Consider the following 18,138-nt stretch of genomic DNA (forward strand, 5'->3'; position numbering starts at 1 on the left):
TGATGATGAGGTATTCCACGAGTCGCCATCACCACCACCACCACCACCATCAATAGAAAATATTTCAGAGGAGAGTATGATGGAATATCTGGAGCAATATCCACCCATACCACACAAATATGTCATGAAACACTGGGATAAAGACGACTCAATCGATAAAATATATGGACCAGTTTATGACGAGTCCTCTTCGAAATGGATTCTCGGTAGAAACTACATTAACTTTGATAAACGTGGTAATATTACAACTGAAGGATTCGCATTCAAAGGAACTCCAGGGCTATATAATTTGATCTTTCTCTATGAACCTGAAGACTTCAATAAGGAGGATCAAGCCTCTTATGAACGTTTGTTGGACGTAACACAAGCCCACCTGAATGCCAGAGGATTCATGAAGGGAACTCAGAAATGGAAATGGTCCGGCATAATAAGACCTATGTTTCGAACTCAAACACTTGGTAAAGGTTACGATAGCAATGATGTTGTTGGTTCCAACACTCTACAAACGAACGCCATCGATACTCATCGTTGGATATATAATGACAAGCCCTTCGAGTATGTGTATTGGGATGATCCGAACGGGTTATGCGATAGATTAAAGCTGCTTATAGCTTCGAAAGATGCTGGAAATACGTCACATGACAATGAAATTACAGCTATATTCAATGAACTCAGAGAAGCCAATATTATTCAATAATAAATCATCTTAAAATGACATGTATTTTATTCCAAAAATATAATGTGATGAAAACGACATGAAAATCGCACCAAAAAAATGTCAAAAATTCGATACGAAAAAAAGGTTCATTTTATCAAATTTATCGTATCGAAAAAAACGTATTTTTCAAACCATCATTTCGTGCAAAAACCCATATGATTTGCATTGTAACACGCTATGAAAAATAATGCAGAAACGACGCGAAAATCGTGTCAAAAATGTCAAAAATTTGATTCTAAAAAAGCATTCATTTTGTCACCTTTATCGTATCTAAAAAATGACAAGAATTCAATGCGTGGAAACAAGTATTTTTTTGAACACTTTGATCACGTTGAAAAACACATATTACTAGAATCATATCGATGTGGGTCACATTTCCATCATGACTATCGACAAGTTCGGGCGTAGCTCCAATAGGAAGCGAAAGCATTCTACAACATCAGCTGTAGGCAGTAGCGGAGATTTGCTACATAAGTCCGATGGCAACATCGATTTTGATAATTTGAAATTGTGTAATGTGAAGAGACCTACGAAAGCATCTGATACAGTCAACAAAGAGTACATGGATGAAGTTGAGAAAAAAATTGATGTGACTATACGAAATCAAAGTGGTCGATATCAAAAACAAAAGGTTCAAGTGAATGAAAATCTGACAAAAATGCGAGAGCAAGTCGATCAATGCCAACTACAAATAACGCGAGTTAATGATAAAGTAGCAAACATGAGTAATGACATTAAAAAACAGGAGAATGTGAACAAACGATTCGATATTAAATTTCAATCACTTAATACCAATTTTGTTCAAATGGTTCAAACAAATATGGTCACAATAACGAGGCGGTGGTGCGTTACCAAAAATTCAATCAACAATATGTTAGTGATATTGAAAGTATTTGAGCAGATTTGCTGAAGAAAATAACAGAAATCACCGATTTGGTTCATTCGCACAACAAAACTTTGGAAATCAAACAAAACGACATGATGGAGCACTTTCAAGGTGATATTTCCTAACAAATTTCCAAAATAAATTCGGATATAGCGAAAGTACAATCTGATATCAAGGAAATCAACACGATAAAAAATGTAGTTTTTGCATCAACATAATAAAATAACAAGTTTGATAATCTCGACCATCAGTCGCGTCACATGGCTTCCAAAGACAAGATTTAACTTGTCCGTGAACTGCATAAACCAAAAATAATAAAACGTCAACATCTTGTATGGTTTCCAATTTGCATTTTGTGTATTTCATCATACAGCTCCAAGTATAGCCAGGTAATGTATAAAAATGAGCAGGATCCAATTTATAAGTCATGTGACATTTATCACGAACATTTTCGAAAACCACACTCAATAACATTATGTCAGTTTTCATGTAAAGATCGCTGTACTCCCCCAAATTTTCTATTTTGAATGAACTCCAAACGTGTTGAGCATGTTCGTAGTCTTCCTCACTTATATGTACATCATTTAATTTACTGTAAAACTGCTCGATACTTGGTAGCTGCTTCTTATCCAACTTTTCCCTATGTAATCATAGGGAAATACTCCTTTTCGAGTCAGTAATTTGACTACTTCAGGGTGTAAGAGATGGAATTCGTTTTCCAAAATATGGAACTCGTCTTCAGCTAGAGTGGAAACGAGCGCATCCAAAGAGGCTCCTAAGAAACGAAATGAATCAATGAATCTGAATTTGATGTCTGTATTTTCATCATACTTGGTGACTGAAATATATTTTTCTTTATTCATTGGCAATAGACTCAGTCGTCCATTCTTTGCCAAAGTTCTGATTATTAAATGACAATCATACCCAGAAAAATTATGAAACACCACCGGAACCAAAAAAGTTTTTTTGTACAGTAAGTTGCACTGCACATGCGCAAAACCCCGAAAATCCCCATTGGAATGATTATGATCTCTTGTGATCTTATCATTATCTCTAAAAGGTTTTTCACAAATATGACAATTTTCGGTGGCATCATTCAAATTAATGTTTTCATTCATGGGTATAATATTTTTGATTTTTGATTGAATGAGTAAAGCTTCATCCTCCATTTGTTTTGAGAACCACTCCATACAATCAGGTCCTCGATAACCTTTGAAATGAGATAGAGATTCATCATAGGAACATTTTACATAATAACCTGCGCTATAAGCAACATGTTTTTGATAACGAGATGAATTCAAGTCTTTTTTCTCTTGGAATGGCAAAAGTAATGATTCAAAATCAGCGTATATAACAAATGGAATTTTCATCTCAAAAACATAATCTTTGAACTGTATAAATTTTTGTTTCGAAAAAGAAATTTTACATTCATTCTTCATTTCAACACATTCAACACGGTGTGCATTCACTCTTTCTTGGCTAGTGAAATGATTCAAACAACGATCGCAAAAAAAGCTTGTGATCATTTTTTGATACTTGAGATGACAATAATCTAGAGAGATTCTTTATCCAACAGTAATGATATGTAATTTCAGTTTCATCCTCATCAGTTTCCAAAGATCCATATTTTTTTGGTTTCACATGATACTCATTTTGAATCGGTAGTAAATTGACATGCCTATCCATTTTATCATTAGTCAATCGAGCTGGTACTACATTAAATTTTGATTTCTTTTTTTTCTTTTCCAAAGTGTACACATTAATAGAGATATTGTTGAGCTTTTCAAATCTTGTTATTTTGTTCAACTTCATAGGCATCTCAATATCCTTCAAATTCAAAACTTGTGAGAAATGTGGGTATGAAGAAGTTCTATTTGTATTATTTCCAGAATGAATTGGATACAAAGCACTGACAATCGACCATGCGAAACAAGCATTGTCATTATTTTTAATATTGATACACGCCATTTTTTGGCAATTTGATGTGGAAGTTCAATGAAAGATGAACCATTTCCTATTTCAAATTTATTGATATTAATTTCCAAATTGACTATACCCCTTAAAGCCCAACCACTATCTCGTTCCTGAAATTCGGATAATTTATTGAAAATTATATCTTTGATATGTTGTTGAAACCAATTTTTCAATTCAGTCCCTTGGTTAATAACATTTTTTGAATGAAAATATTTGAATTCGCTCATGGATTGATTAATATTATTTTTGATATATTCCCCACAAAAAACAGAATTTACTTTAACAGGTCTTTTTTTTTCAAAATACATCTATGTGTTTCAAATTTATAATAACTCCAATTCGTATGCGTCTTGCTAAAGAGGATTGAATATCCTCCCATTTTACCCTTTCACTCCTTTTCTCTTTTAATGATTCACCACCACCACCACCCACATGTTCATTAAATATTTTTTGACTAACATTCGAAAGCGTTTCAAGTGAGATAAATTTGTTTGCAATTTCACAAAAGTGCCGTGAGTCACATCTGAATTCAAAATAGCTCTATTGATCAATCTAATATGTTTATTGGCTAATTTAATCCAATGTTCACGTTCTGAAATTGTGTAGGATTTTGAAATTTCAGAAGAAGCCTTTTGAAAAATGCTAATTATACCATCACTAACCACACCCATATCCTCAGCCATGGTCACAAATATCACTTGAACTTAACAATTACTAACCTTCATAATTCAATAATTTCAAATAAAATTTTTTGGGCACTATGTCCTCGAAAAACCAGTCCGTATTTCTTAGGTACGAATTTGGATAAATTTTTCTTCATCACTGGTGTGCATCTTTGTGAAAGAAAAACACTTTTCTCCTCCAAATCTATGAGGGTGGTTTCCCCATACTTGCTGTTGACAATTTTCATATCATGTATGATTTGTGGTTCGTCCTTTGGTAACTCCGATAATTTCACAGTTTCTTTCAATTCTACAAGAGTACAGCCATTAATTTCAGAAATATCCATCTGTAAAATGAAACTATTTGAACACACGTCCTTAAATCATGAAAAATCTACTTACATTTTTGTTTCACGATGTTGTTGTTGGTGAAAATTTGTTAAAAATTTTTTGGTAACTTCTAAGTCGTTTGTCATAGTATTTAGCAAACACAGTGTGACAACGTGCTACGCTGATGATAAACTCTGTGAAAGTGATTCGACTAGGTAAATTTCTGGTATTTGTGATATGAATGAAGGCGTGAAAACCACTCCCTACATGTCACAGGAAGAAACATCCTCTGTGAGAAAACATCAACTGATATCTCAAACCACATTGTTTATTGATTCTTATCACTTGAAAAAAATCCATTTGCGAAAAAAACCTCAATTGGTATATCACAGGAAGTAACTTCCTCTGGGAAAAAAACATCAACTGAAATCTCAAACCGAATTTCCAATAACTTTTTCTTATCACAGGAAACAACTTCCTGTTTTGAACGCTACAAAATTCCTACATTCAGTTTCACACCCATTTTGATAAACCTTATCAAAAACCTAATTCCTTGTTGACAAAACCGTTATGATCGAAAAATAAATTTTATTGTTCGGTCATTACCACAAAATCCTATTTTATTCATCAACCATGAAATTCTCCTTCTCCCATCCACGCTTCTATCTGCTATTTAAAACATGTTTTTTTACGTTTACAAACAATTGTCAGTTTTTCACTTCAAGTCGAGTGTTTCGAGTATTTCAAGTGTTTTGAGTAATTGTGCTTTTTTCAATCACAATATGGTTGATGAAAATACAGAGTACCACGAAGAGGGGGACTACAACATCAGAGGATTTTGGGATTACATTTCCCTAAAAACTAATCGGTACACACCTTCAGCAGATTTGTGGACGTACTTGGAAGAAAAGTATGTATAATGATTTTTTTTTTATAATTTGATTTTTCAGTAATATCATACTGGATGATATACCAGATGGTGTGGAAATTCCAGATGATTTATTGAAACAAAAGCAAACAAGGGACATGAGAAAAAATGATGAAACATTTTGGAATTATATCTGTTACAAAATCAGACGGTTTACCCCTCCAAAGAATTTGATAAAATAGTTATCGGATGAGTATGTATATTCAAGAGAGTGTGCAGTATTTATATTTTGATTTTTTTAGTGATTTAGACTTTTCTGACATATCAAAGGATATTTGGATACTTGTGGAGGTATTAAATTCAACTAAACCGTTCCATTCCTCCTTAACCAAAAAAAAAAGAACAAATTCAATCTCAATTTGAACCTTAGTGGGTTGCAGCCATAGCCTTCAACATCCAATGAAACGTGAGTTTTTTTCACATGTTTTCCAAAATTTTCATTTTCAAAATATTTCAGTTGTTCAGTGCTATTGACAGAACCACCTTTCAGCTCTCTACAACTTGAGATGATACCTTCACAACCTTCAACATCCAATGAAACGTGAGTTGTTTTTACACATGTTCTCCAAAATTTTCATTTTCAAAATATTTCAGTTGTTCAGTGATGTTGACAGAACCACCTTTCAGCCCTCTACAACTTGAGATGATACCTTCACAACCTTCAACATCCATTGAAACGTGAGTTGTTTTTTCACATGTTTTCCAAAATTTTCATTTTCAAAATATTTCAGTTGTTCAGTGATGTTGAAAGAACCACCTTTCAGCCCTCTACGACTTGAGATGATACCTTCACAACCTTCAACATCCATTGAAACGTGAGTTGTTTTTACACATGTTCTCCAAAATTTTCATTTTCAAAATATTTCAGTTGTTCAGTGATGTTGAAAGAACCACCTTTCAGCCCTCTACGACTTGAGATGATACCTTCACAACCTTCAACATCCAATGAAAAGTGAGTTGTTTTTTCACATGTCTTCCTAAAAATTTTCAAATTATTTCAGATATTCAGTGATGTTGACAGAACCACCTTTCAGCCCTCTACAACTTGAGGTGATACCTCCACAGCCTTCAACATCCAATGAAACGTGAGTTTTTTTTTCACATGTTTTCAAAAAAGTTTTCATTTTCAAATCATTTCAGTTGTTCAGTGATGTTGACAGAACCACCTTCCAGCTTTCTACGACTGGAGATGATACCTCCACAGCGTCTAATCCTAAACGATCCAACTGATTTGTTGTAAGTTTCCAAAACTTTTTTGCTACCAAGTTACTCTTAGGATACTTTCAGCTGTCAAGAGATGATGTGGATGTCCCCAGCTCCACCTACATTACTACCAATCAACACACCTCATTCATCAATAATTTGCAAATATTGTGGGGTGATATTCTGCTTTGGCAAGTGGAGTCTTGAATGACATCGATCACATCGTCAAGAAGCACATCTCTTGAGATGTTATGAAAAATGATTAAATCCCCTGATACATAAAATATACGTATTTACACAAACTTTTGCTTTCATTTAGTTTCATTGAGGGCTTTCCCCCCTACCCTCAAATCATAAAATATATTTAAAAACTTTCAAATTCAAATTTTTTTCACTTAATAGTAACACATGTTGATGTCAAGTTATATAATTCTCTCTGCTGTCTTTGAAAATATTCTTTATATCAATCAACCCTATAATGTGAATGAAGTATTTGTTACTTTCAATAACGGTGGATATAAAAATGAATCTTGGCCCTCAAATTGGGTGAAAATGATTCCATCTACAGTCAATGATGGTCACTTGTTAGTTTTAACTGTTGAAATACCAAAAACTTCAAAATTTTGGAAATTAAGACTCATTTTTAAAGATAGAACATTTGCTGATTCACATTGGAGAAATGTTAAAAAAAAATCGATTTCTACCACAGACCCATCACCTCTAAAAGTTTGTGTTGAATCTGATATGAAAACAATTTCTGGACTGATCTATTTCATCACAAGTGTATCATTCCTACAAATATCCAAATTTTGTCTCAAATATCTACATAAGTTGAAACCACTGATTTCACAATGAAAACGGTCATTATACACGAAGAACATAATGAAATCCATTATATGATTGTTTGGAGGTTTGCCTACCATGAATCGAGAAGAAAATTTTGGGAATATTTGGCAGTTGATCGAATGCGTTTCAGGAGGCATATTGAAGAATCTGCAAAACTTATTAATCCTATTTTAAATCAAATACATCGAAAAAATATTTATGAATCAAGATTTTTGAATAAATATTTGTAATGTGTTTAATTTTTTTCATTCCAACCTGAGCCACAAATCAATGAGATTGAGAAATTTCCTCTTAGCCTAGGGAAATTGTCATTTTCACGCTTAATTTCAAAACCTGGCAACGTCTCATAAGTCACATCACCGTACAAACCGATGCTATCTCTATCTTTCTCACACTCATATGACTAACCGAACCATCAACGTTGGACGTACACACCCACCCTGTATTATTATTATTGCTCTTATGCCCAAATTGAGGACTAATTCGAGGGCCCAAATCGAGGTCCAACTCGAGGACCTAAATCGAGGACCAATTCGAGGGCCCAAATCGAGGACCAATTCGAGGACCCAAATCAAGGACCAATTCGAGGGCCCAAATCGAGACGTCCAAGTAGGACCCATCACGAAAACCTACACCAAACACCCGTCACAACACCCCCTGTCATTTGTCATTCTTTCCTACACCCACACACACGCAAAGACTGCTCTTTGCACCACCACAAACCTCGCTGAGGGGTTGTGTTACTCTTCTACACCACCACCACCACCGACGACAATGATCAACGACTTCTTGCTGGACCATCGTCATCCGACTCACCATCCGACTACGCGAAGTCAAAATGACGCCAAACCGGCATTGACATCCTACTTATACAATAGTTACCAAAAACATAAAACAAAATTATTCATATAGGGAGATAAAATATTAACATCGATATATTATAATAAACAATTCCAACAGTCTGCGAGCTTCCGGGATGAATTGGTTGTTTATGGGTCAACACTAAATAGTCGCAATCATTACGATTAGCAGATGTTATATTCAAGTAATGATTTATAGTTGTGGCAACACACAACTCTAGTTTCGAAGTGAAATAAGGAAATATTAGTGAAGGCTGTGGTCTTTTTGGGCCCGAGGTTTTAATTCTTTCAGATACTCTGAATTCGAGTTTCCCTTCATGTCTAATCATGCCACTCAATCGTATTTTCGAGATAGTTTGTACCCTATGAGCAGTTGTAAACGCTATCAACATGACTAATTTCCACGTTAGTTGTTCTAATTTGAGCAAATTTAATGGGTACAGATTACTAAGGTATCGTAATACCGGTTCTGGAGTCCAAGTGCATGTATATTTCGGAGGTGTTGGTTTGATGTTACATGCCCCCCTTAACACTCGTTTGATTATTCTTTCATCATCGTTATTTTGAGTGAAAATGAGGTTAAGTGCTGACCTGTGACAGTTAATAACAGAGTACGAGTTGCCAGTCTCTATAGCTTTCACCAAGAATTCAATATATGTTTTCAAATTATAGTTGAGGGGTTTCATTTTTATGTCGTTGCAAAATTGCCAATAGTTTTTATATGTCGCTGAGTACTGTTTGAGGGTACTTCCTGTTATGGATTCCATTATAATTGAGATTGCGGTCTGTGGAATGTTCCTGGTGACAAAGGCTTGCCAGATAACTTCCCTGTCACCAGGGAAATTTGCCGATTCAGAGGATGGCTCTCCCTGAAAGGAGACAATCATAAATATTTATTCAGTTTGAATATGATTGGTTTTTCTATCAATAAGTCGTGAAAAATGGGGTACCACGGTTGTGATGGCCAGTTTGGAACTATTAAAATTCCACAAGCCTTGACTTGGACAATTTTTTCCAGATCTCTGGTGATCATAGAAAAGGGCGGAAATGCGTAAAAGAAAATTTGATTCCAACTAATTGTGAAAGCATCTACTGAATAGGAGTCTGGGTCTGGAAACCAATAAACGTATTTGTTGCATTTTGTATTCAGTTTAGTGGCGAAAATATCGCTATCTGGTTGGCCATAACAATGCACGATACGATCAAAGACGGTTTGATTCAATTCGTATTCGGTTTCTGTGGATAAACATCTCGATTCCCTATCAGCCTATCATATATCTGAGATATATTTTTTGCATTTTATTGTGTCAGTGCCTATCAAGATAATGTCATCTAGATAAGCAACGAAGGTATGTCACTAAAGGTTTCAAAAGTTTTGTAAATATATAGGGTGCTACATTAAGTCCGAATGGTAAACAATTGAATTCGTATAAATTGTTGTTAAATTTGAACCTCAGGTATTGTCTATGTTGTCCAGAGATGGGCAACAAAAAATATGCATCCTTCAAATCGATATTGGCAATGAAACAGTTTTCATGTAATAGTCTGGCAACTGTTCTGGAATCTTCCAACTTGAAATGTGGAGCATCTATGAACGTATTTAGATGTTTCAGGTTCAAAATGAATCACCATTCGGCTTTTTTGTTACAAAATATGACGATAAATACTGATTGAGCTTAGGTGAACATTTAGATATAGCCTCCATGTCAAGTAGCTTGGAAATTGTGTTCATATATATGTCGAACTGAGACTTGGGAATATAAACGATAGGTTCAGTACATTGGATGTGGGGAATTGTATGGAAAGGAATTTTTATCCCTTGAACCCAATTCAATACTCTCTTCTCACTGGTCAACTTTGACCAAGTGTTATAAAACTTATAAAGGGAACCTGCATATTTCGAATTTACCTGGTTTATCGACGACTGTGGTATTAGCGATACGGTTTCCTCGCATGATAACTCCCGCCGTAGGTTACTTCTCCCCTCCCCATTTCCTTTCTCTTTGTTTTGTAGTTTACGCGCTTGTAGTTTAAAGAAACCGCTGGTGATTTGCGGGAACGAGTGGTGGTCGATGTTGATGTACCCGGCTTCGCGCTAGTAAAGGGTACAAGATTTTTACGTTGAAACTCGACACTGGCTTTTTTCATTGCCTGTTTAGTTCTGAAGGATTCTTTGAAATCTTTTCCAAATAAATATTCATCTATATTGGATGACTCAATAACCTTCTTGCATTCGGAAATGACGAGAGGCAAGATGTGATAACGCCTATGCATGGATACGGAGTTATGCGCGTTTGCTAGAATCTGAGACGCGTCTGCCAACTTGGTTAATGATTCAGATGAGTCTTCAGGGGACTTGGGCAACATCTGATTCATCATAGAACCAATGGCAGATAAGGCATGTCCTATTTGTTGTTGTATGCTTGTCATAACCCTATCATGAGTGACAGCCGCGTCTGTGAGGCACGCTTTAATTTCGCCATTCACCTCTGGAGGGTGGAGAGCCTTATAGTTTTTGAGAATTGGGTATTTGGACATAATTTCTTTCCTTGTATCTTTGGAGAGGCCTTGTTGGAGGTACGCCGTCCATCGAAGAGTGATTTCAGTATGTAACTCTTCGCCCTCAGTAGTATCTATCAAGAGTTTAACTCCTAATGCATCGAAAGCTGATTTTGATTGTGCAGTGTCATGATTATCAGAATAATTGACTTGAACCGCTTCGGCAGGTGAGTCTTGAGCAACGGAAGGCACGGTTTGTATTGCAAGGAGGTCAAGTTGGGTCTCCTTTTCCCTGTTCTGGCAGTCAATAAACTCTACCTCCTCATTTGAATCCGCATCAGGAGAATTTATAAATTCGAGCTGAGTTAGTTTCATCTTGAATTGGTGGTAACGCCTGTTACCCCTACTCCTCTGGTGATCGCTCGATACCATCAGAGCAAGGTTTTGATACAAACTGACAAAATACTTGGTGATAACGCTTGTCATCTCAATCTCTTCAGGTGATCGCTCGATACCATCAGAGAAAAATTGAGGTAAGCACCATGCGGCTAAAACACAATATAACCATATTAAGTTCTAACTTACCCGAATGTTGTGAGGTTTCCGAGCTATCAGAAGTCGATTCTGCTTCTAATATCTTTTCCCGGTGTTTGTCTAATTTTTGTTGCAACTTCTTGAAACGCCTCTTCCCGTGTTTATATTCAAGTTGTCGTTTTGGCATGATATCTGCTCTTAATAGTGGTCACCAATAGGTACGAAAATGAAATGAATATTCCTTATCAGCGATATTTAGTGGCGATGTAGCTCGAGATTTTTTGTGATTTTTTTATGATCTGCTATAAAAACGTACCGTTGGGTGTGAGATACGGAACTACAGTGTGTGTAAGTATGTCGGAAGACAAGCGAAGGAAAATAATTTCGTATACCTTAATCAATGTGTCCTTTTTCACTTATCATTTTCACTTTTAGTTATACTAAAAACAACATCAACCACAATTCAATTCTGCCAGCTCCAAATACACGTCCGTTCTCTTCGAAGTCTGAGAACGAAGTGCGTAGGAACGTACAGCAGAATATTCAAAAGTTACAACCTCTTCAATATATAAGGCAATCTTAAAACACCAGAAATTTAAAATTACTGATATGAAAATGTATTAATTTCAATTCGAAAGTCAAGAGCAAGTTTCCTTGAGTATATGGAAGTGGCTACCAAAATAAAGCTATATTCAATCAATGTAGGTACTCACCCATAACATATTTGAATTCTGAAGGACTTATATCATCTTCCTCTGGGAAGTATTCTTCATCGGATGAAGAAGTAGAGCTAGCTTCAACTTTATTTGATAATGCTAATTTTTTTTTTGCTCGTTTCGGTGTAATCTGAACAAACAATGACTTTAGTATTTTCACCGAATTTTCAGTCTTTGATTTCTTAATCACATCTTTTACTGATGAAAATTCTTCTAGTAATGCTGAAACTTCAGTTATGTCATCTGTTTTTTGGGTCAAGACATAATAATTGTCATGTATATGTCTTTTATGAGACATAAAGTCTGAAACCCTGTCTTCTAGACGATACTCTACCTGAGAGCGAACCGTTTCTGTTGCTAAATGCTGCCTCAATAGTCTGGTCCTTAATAATTCTGGATTCTCAATACCAGACTCTATGGAAAATTTCCTTATCAAGTTACATGCTGAAAGGTACTTTGGGTGTTAGATCGAGATGGATCTCCAAAAACAAATCTGTTTTGAGGAATGATACCAACTTTCTCCCTGTACTTCAGGATTAAATCGATTGCTTTAAAGCCGAGATCTCGATGAATGAAGAAGAGCAGTATTTTTCCCTAATTTTCCTGTAAATTTTATTCTGGCCCATTTTTTCAATTGTTCTCTAGATAAATTGTCCATTTCGTTTGATGAATCTTCATTTTCAATCACTTCATAATTTTTGTAATCGTCCATTAAAAGGCGCTGAGTTTCCCCAGGCCTCTTCCTATTAAATATTGCCAGGTGTACTAGAGACTACTCCGTCAAGTGGGCCCAGTATTTGAAGAAATAGTTCTGACTCATCCTAGTTGTGTAATGTATTATTTTAGATTTCAAATATATTCGGAATTTCGCAATCTGTTCTGTTTTGGGCGAATCACATTTTTTCCTTGTGAAATTAATTTTTTGTGTTTCTAGTCCTTTCTTATTGGAAACAACTTGGACATGGAGCATTTCTTTCCCTTTTAACTTTTGTTTGTTTACAAACAATGTCATTTTGATATTCATCTTTTATTTGAGTATTAAATAAATGATCTGAGTTTGTCCAGAAGAGATCTTCTATAAGCTGACTTTTTTGGAAGATTCATTATCTCCCTCATCTCTTTTTCAGTCTTGTGTACTTCAGTGTAGTGGCGGTAAACTTTGAACAAATGTTTTTGACAGAAGCAACAACAATGCTTTTTCTGAGGAGCTTTACTTCTTTTTTCTTTAGCTAAAATATAAGTTATTAATATTTGAAAATGCTAAGGATTGTTGTTCAATTGAGGATTCAACACTATCACATCATGAAAACTTCAAAAATATTCATCATTTGAAAATATGGACTAAATAATATGAACAGTTGTTGCAGAAGTTATTTACTGATAACACACTGTTTGAAACCTTTGGTGTGGTAATGAATATACTGGAGTTTTATCCCAACACCAAACCGTTATTTTTAACACTTCGACACATGTTTCAATCACCAAGCAGAGTTGGGTCGGATACAGGAAGAAAAGATCCGAATACCGGATACGAATACTTTCAATGTATCCGGATACTTTTTAAAAAATTACGGATACTTTCACCTAAAAATGTACTCGGATACAAGTATTCTGTTCATATTCATTTTGTAAACAAAGAACATTTCAGCGAAAAAAATATTTTTAGCTTTTACCACATTGTTCGCTAGATGTGACATTTATATCTATAATAGTAACTTCGAGTTTGAATTTGCCTTCGTCAGTACCAATACCTCAAAGTGTTCATCACATACATTTTTTCTCTTTGGCGTATCAATCATAGTTGCAAAAGAGAAAAGTCTTTCTACTGGTGCTGACGAAGGTAAGCATGTATTATACTTGAGTGACACTTTTTTAATATTGGATATTTATGTAATACTTGTGAATTAGTTCTTTTGTCTTCCAGATATCTTAATAATTCCAGCTGAATTTTTGTAGTTTTATTGCTACTTCCACTGGTACCCTCAGTACCCTGTTCGTTCATAGTACTACTACTGCCTACAGTGCCTACTTCTTGGTCATCTTGGGAATCCGTGAAATCAAAAAAGTCGTCAACATTTTGGTCCCGCTATCATCTGATTCGTTGTAAGATTCATATTCCATCTGTTCCAAATTTAAAATTTTATTAAAACGAGTATTTAAACTTTTTATGCAAATTTTTGCTAAATGTTCTCCTCCATATTTCAATTTATTTTGGGTTTGGGCAATGAGTTTTTCATACTTGTTGATTAAAGAAATTAGACTAGGCAACAAGTATCCAAAAGACACATTGTCTTCACCTTGTAACAAATCTAACGTTAAAGCCAAAGGTTTCATAACTAAGCAGTATTTTTCCAGATACAATAGTTCAGCTTCCTTAAAAGGTTTCAAAGATAAACTTTGTAGCAGAATTGAAAGTTTCTCTTTCACTTGCAAAATTTGCGCAACTGCATCATAAACGGAGTTCCATCTGGTTGCCCCTGGAGAACTCAGTGTATGTCCTAAATTTTTAATTAAAATTTCATTGCTTTTTGATTTATTGGATTTTTTCCATAACCGAGCACATTTACTAAATGCATTCTTTTCTCTTCTACGTATGGCTGGAATTGATCTAACAGTATTTTTATAATCAGTGGTGGCTATTAAATTCAGAGTATGTGTGGCACATCGCAAGTGTTTCGGTAGTTCTTTATCGTCTTCCGACTATTCGTTGTTTTTTTCTTCATCAATATCTAAATGTAAAATTTGAAATTCATCTACTTCTTCGTCAATTTCTTCATCGTCTTCATCCTCCTTTTTTTCGCCGAATACTTTGAAAGCTTTAACGAAGTTACTACCGTTGTCTGTTATTGTTGCCACCAGTTTATTTTCTGTTAAACCAAATTTAAAATTTATATCTTCTAACATTTCAGCTATGTTTCTGTACGAGTGAGTTCTTTTAAACCTTAAACAAAAATATTAGTTAAATTTTTATTAGTGTTTACACTGTTTACTCAATTGATTTTTTGTAGTAGTACCAATGCACGTTTTACTTCATTGTACATTAATTTAATATTTGAAATTTTTCCAACACAACTCAGTACATTTTTTTTTCAAAAATTAAATATTTTTTTATGTCCGATATTTAAACGATGTAATGCTAAAATATGAAAAATTTGTGAAAAATGGCATTAAGGCAAGATTTGTATTGCCTGGGCAATCTTCATCAACAATATTGAAAAATATATATATATTTTAAAATACATAAATTGTTTTGAGACAACCTATTTTTTATTTCTACACTTTATATAAAAATCTATTTGGTTTAATAAAAAAAATTAACAAAAAAGACAAAAAAATCAATTTACTGACGAAAACAGAAAATGTCATCAGAATAAAGTCATCATTTCATCATTTTCAGAGAAGCGCTCTCAGTAAAATAACTGTCAAATAAGCATTATCATTGAAAATAACGAATTTACGGTTTTTTGTGAAGATCTTTTTGTAGTTAATTCAGTTCTCAAATATTGAATAAAAACTGTCCAATAATGGGACCGAGAAATTTAATAAGAAAATAAAAAACTACCCTAATAACTAAATTAACTACATCTAAAAAACTTATTGGGTGGCTGATCTGAAAACATTTAAAGTTACTCACCTTCTACAAGTAATTGCAGCTGATTCACGAACAAAGTTTTCATCCAACCAGTGAATGGTAACTCCTAGGAAGCTTCTTCTTTTATTCGACCAAATATCTGCTGTGCTGCATAAGTAATTAATACCTCTAATTTTATTTTTAATTACTTTCAAATTTTCTTCATGTGACTCCACGATTCATTTCATTATTGTCTTCCTTGTTGGTATTTTCAAGTTTAATCCTTGAAAGATATTCTTGAAACTTTGATGTTCTATTATAATATTACACTCATTGTGTTCACAACAAAATTTTTTATTCTGTTTTTTAATACAGATTGGCTTAGAATTGGTTTGCCACCCTCTTTGGTCATTCCCAAAATGGAAGGTTGAATCAACTTAACTTCTTTGGATTTTTTACTTTCGGAGTCTTGAGTTTCATTTGTAAGTCTCTTTCTTTTACAAGATTTTTTTGAACTTTTGTATTTATTATAGTCTTCAATTTTGTTTGTTAGGATGGATTCTTTTTAAGTGTTTATAAAAATTTGTTTATTGTTTTTCCTGTGGAAGGCACAGTTGACAATCAGCTGTAATGTTTTCAGCATCATGTACTTGTTGTACTTTAAAATATTTTCCATCCAGTATGGAACTACAGCCAAACTGTGGATCAGATTGTTCTTCTATTTGTTTAACGAATAGTGTGGGTGTTGAAGTTTCTGATAAACCACGAACACGGTTTTCATTTTTCTCTTTTAGTTTTAAGAAATTCATAAGAGAATTGGCCTTAGATTTTGGAGGTATAATTCGGCCAGAATCTGAATCTGACAATTCTTCTAGGTGATAATCAGGATCATCTGAACTTGAAACAAATGGATCTTCCGGAGTATGATCCATTTGTTCAATATGAGAACTGGTAGATGCAATTGCAGGATCAGATGAATTCATATTGTTCAATCTGGAAGTGAAAAAAGTTAGACAGTGACGACAGTGTGCCCAAAAAAAGGAAGTGACTTATTTTCTTATGGGGGACATACTACGTGCTATATGTATAGAACAAAATAGATTTAGTATTTCTTCCATAATTTTTACATTGATTGTTGTAATAATAATAATAATAATATGTATTTATTAACACTTAATTATAATACGATAATACAATACTATATCCCATAATAGTGTGTAAGGGCGGAATTCAGTCGCCCCTATCCAAGGATACTGGTGACTGCTCTTCCATTCAACCCTTAAAACAAAACTAAAGAGAACGAGAAAAGAGAGAAAAAAATAAGAGAAGAGAAAACAAATCTAAATCTAGAGGTTCATGTTATAGTGGGGACAACTATATTGAAACGACACTTGGCATAGACTGGTTTATTGCGTTCTTTCCAATACTGTAATGAGATGTGCTTGCGCATTACTCATGACATCTCCTATTTTTTTCAATTTTAAGAACAAATAATATTCTGCAATTTCATACGTACAAGAGTTTTCACATGAATGTTCATGCCAAATTTTATATATACAATTTAGATTTGAAACAACAAAGGAATCGAACTATATTATAACTATAAATATAACATTGACACTAATGTATATATTATTCTTTCACTTAAGATTATATAATCGAGATTAAAATCATTTATCTATCTATCACTCATTACATGATGCTCAACTATAAGTCTTTACAGTTTGACTATTTATATTTAGATAATCTGGTCTTTTAATTTTTCTTCCATATCGAGTGGTGGTGTTTTCAGTGTGTGTTACTGGTTCATTATCATGATTTTTTGTAAATAAATCCTCATAATCATATTTCATTTTAGAAACATTGTTGTTAAATTTTTTCTTCGCAGCTCTTAAGTAAATTCTATTTCTCCTCACAATTGTGTTTGTATTCAAGATTTTTACTAGATAAGACCTGCCGTTATATATTTTCATTACGATACCTGGAGTCCATTTTTTATCTTTAATATTTTGAATGTAAATGTTCTTATTAATACTAAGTTGTGGAAGATGTCTAGATTTTTTGTCGAAATAAAATTTTGTACATTCATTTTTATGTGTGAAGTAGTTTTTTATTTTTTCCTTATTTTGTATTTTAGGCTTTAATTTATTTTCGAAGACAGGTAGAGCTCCCCGCATTCTCCTACTATTGAGAAGTTGAGAAGGACTTCCAATCTCATTATGTAATGGAGTATTACGTAACTCCAAAAGTGCCAAATAGATATCGGTATTGTCATATAAACATTTCTTTAATATATTTTTAACGGAGCTGATGGCTCGTTCCACGAGGCCATTTGATTGTTGGTGATGAGGACTTGAAAAATTGTGTTGGAAATTCCAATCTGTTGAAAAATTTTTGAATTCTTGCGATGT

The 18,138-nt window shown here is 34.0% G+C and overlaps 1 protein-coding gene across 1 annotated transcript; it reads left to right on the forward strand.

Annotated features, from left to right (window-relative positions):
• Positions 1-1,904: 1,904 nt before the first annotated feature.
• Positions 1,905-8,003, forward strand: LOC141483083 (uncharacterized). Its single transcript, XM_074177346.1, has 8 exons — positions 1,905-5,904; positions 5,956-6,039; positions 6,093-6,176; positions 6,230-6,313; positions 6,367-6,450; positions 6,500-6,583; positions 6,639-6,734; positions 6,786-8,003. The coding sequence occupies exons 2-8, from the start codon at positions 6,005-6,007 to the stop codon at positions 6,910-6,912; spliced, it is 594 nt and encodes a 197-aa protein (XP_074033447.1). The 5' UTR covers positions 1,905-5,904; positions 5,956-6,004; the 3' UTR covers positions 6,913-8,003.
• Positions 8,004-18,138: the final 10,135 nt, after the last annotated feature.

The sequence above is a fragment of the Leptinotarsa decemlineata genome, unplaced genomic scaffold (assembly GCF_025532065.1).
Source record: "Leptinotarsa decemlineata unplaced genomic scaffold, Ldec_3_MD MMD2_P_RNA_scaffold_14, whole genome shotgun sequence".
NCBI classification, from domain to species: Eukaryota; Metazoa; Arthropoda; class Insecta; order Coleoptera; family Chrysomelidae; genus Leptinotarsa; species Leptinotarsa decemlineata.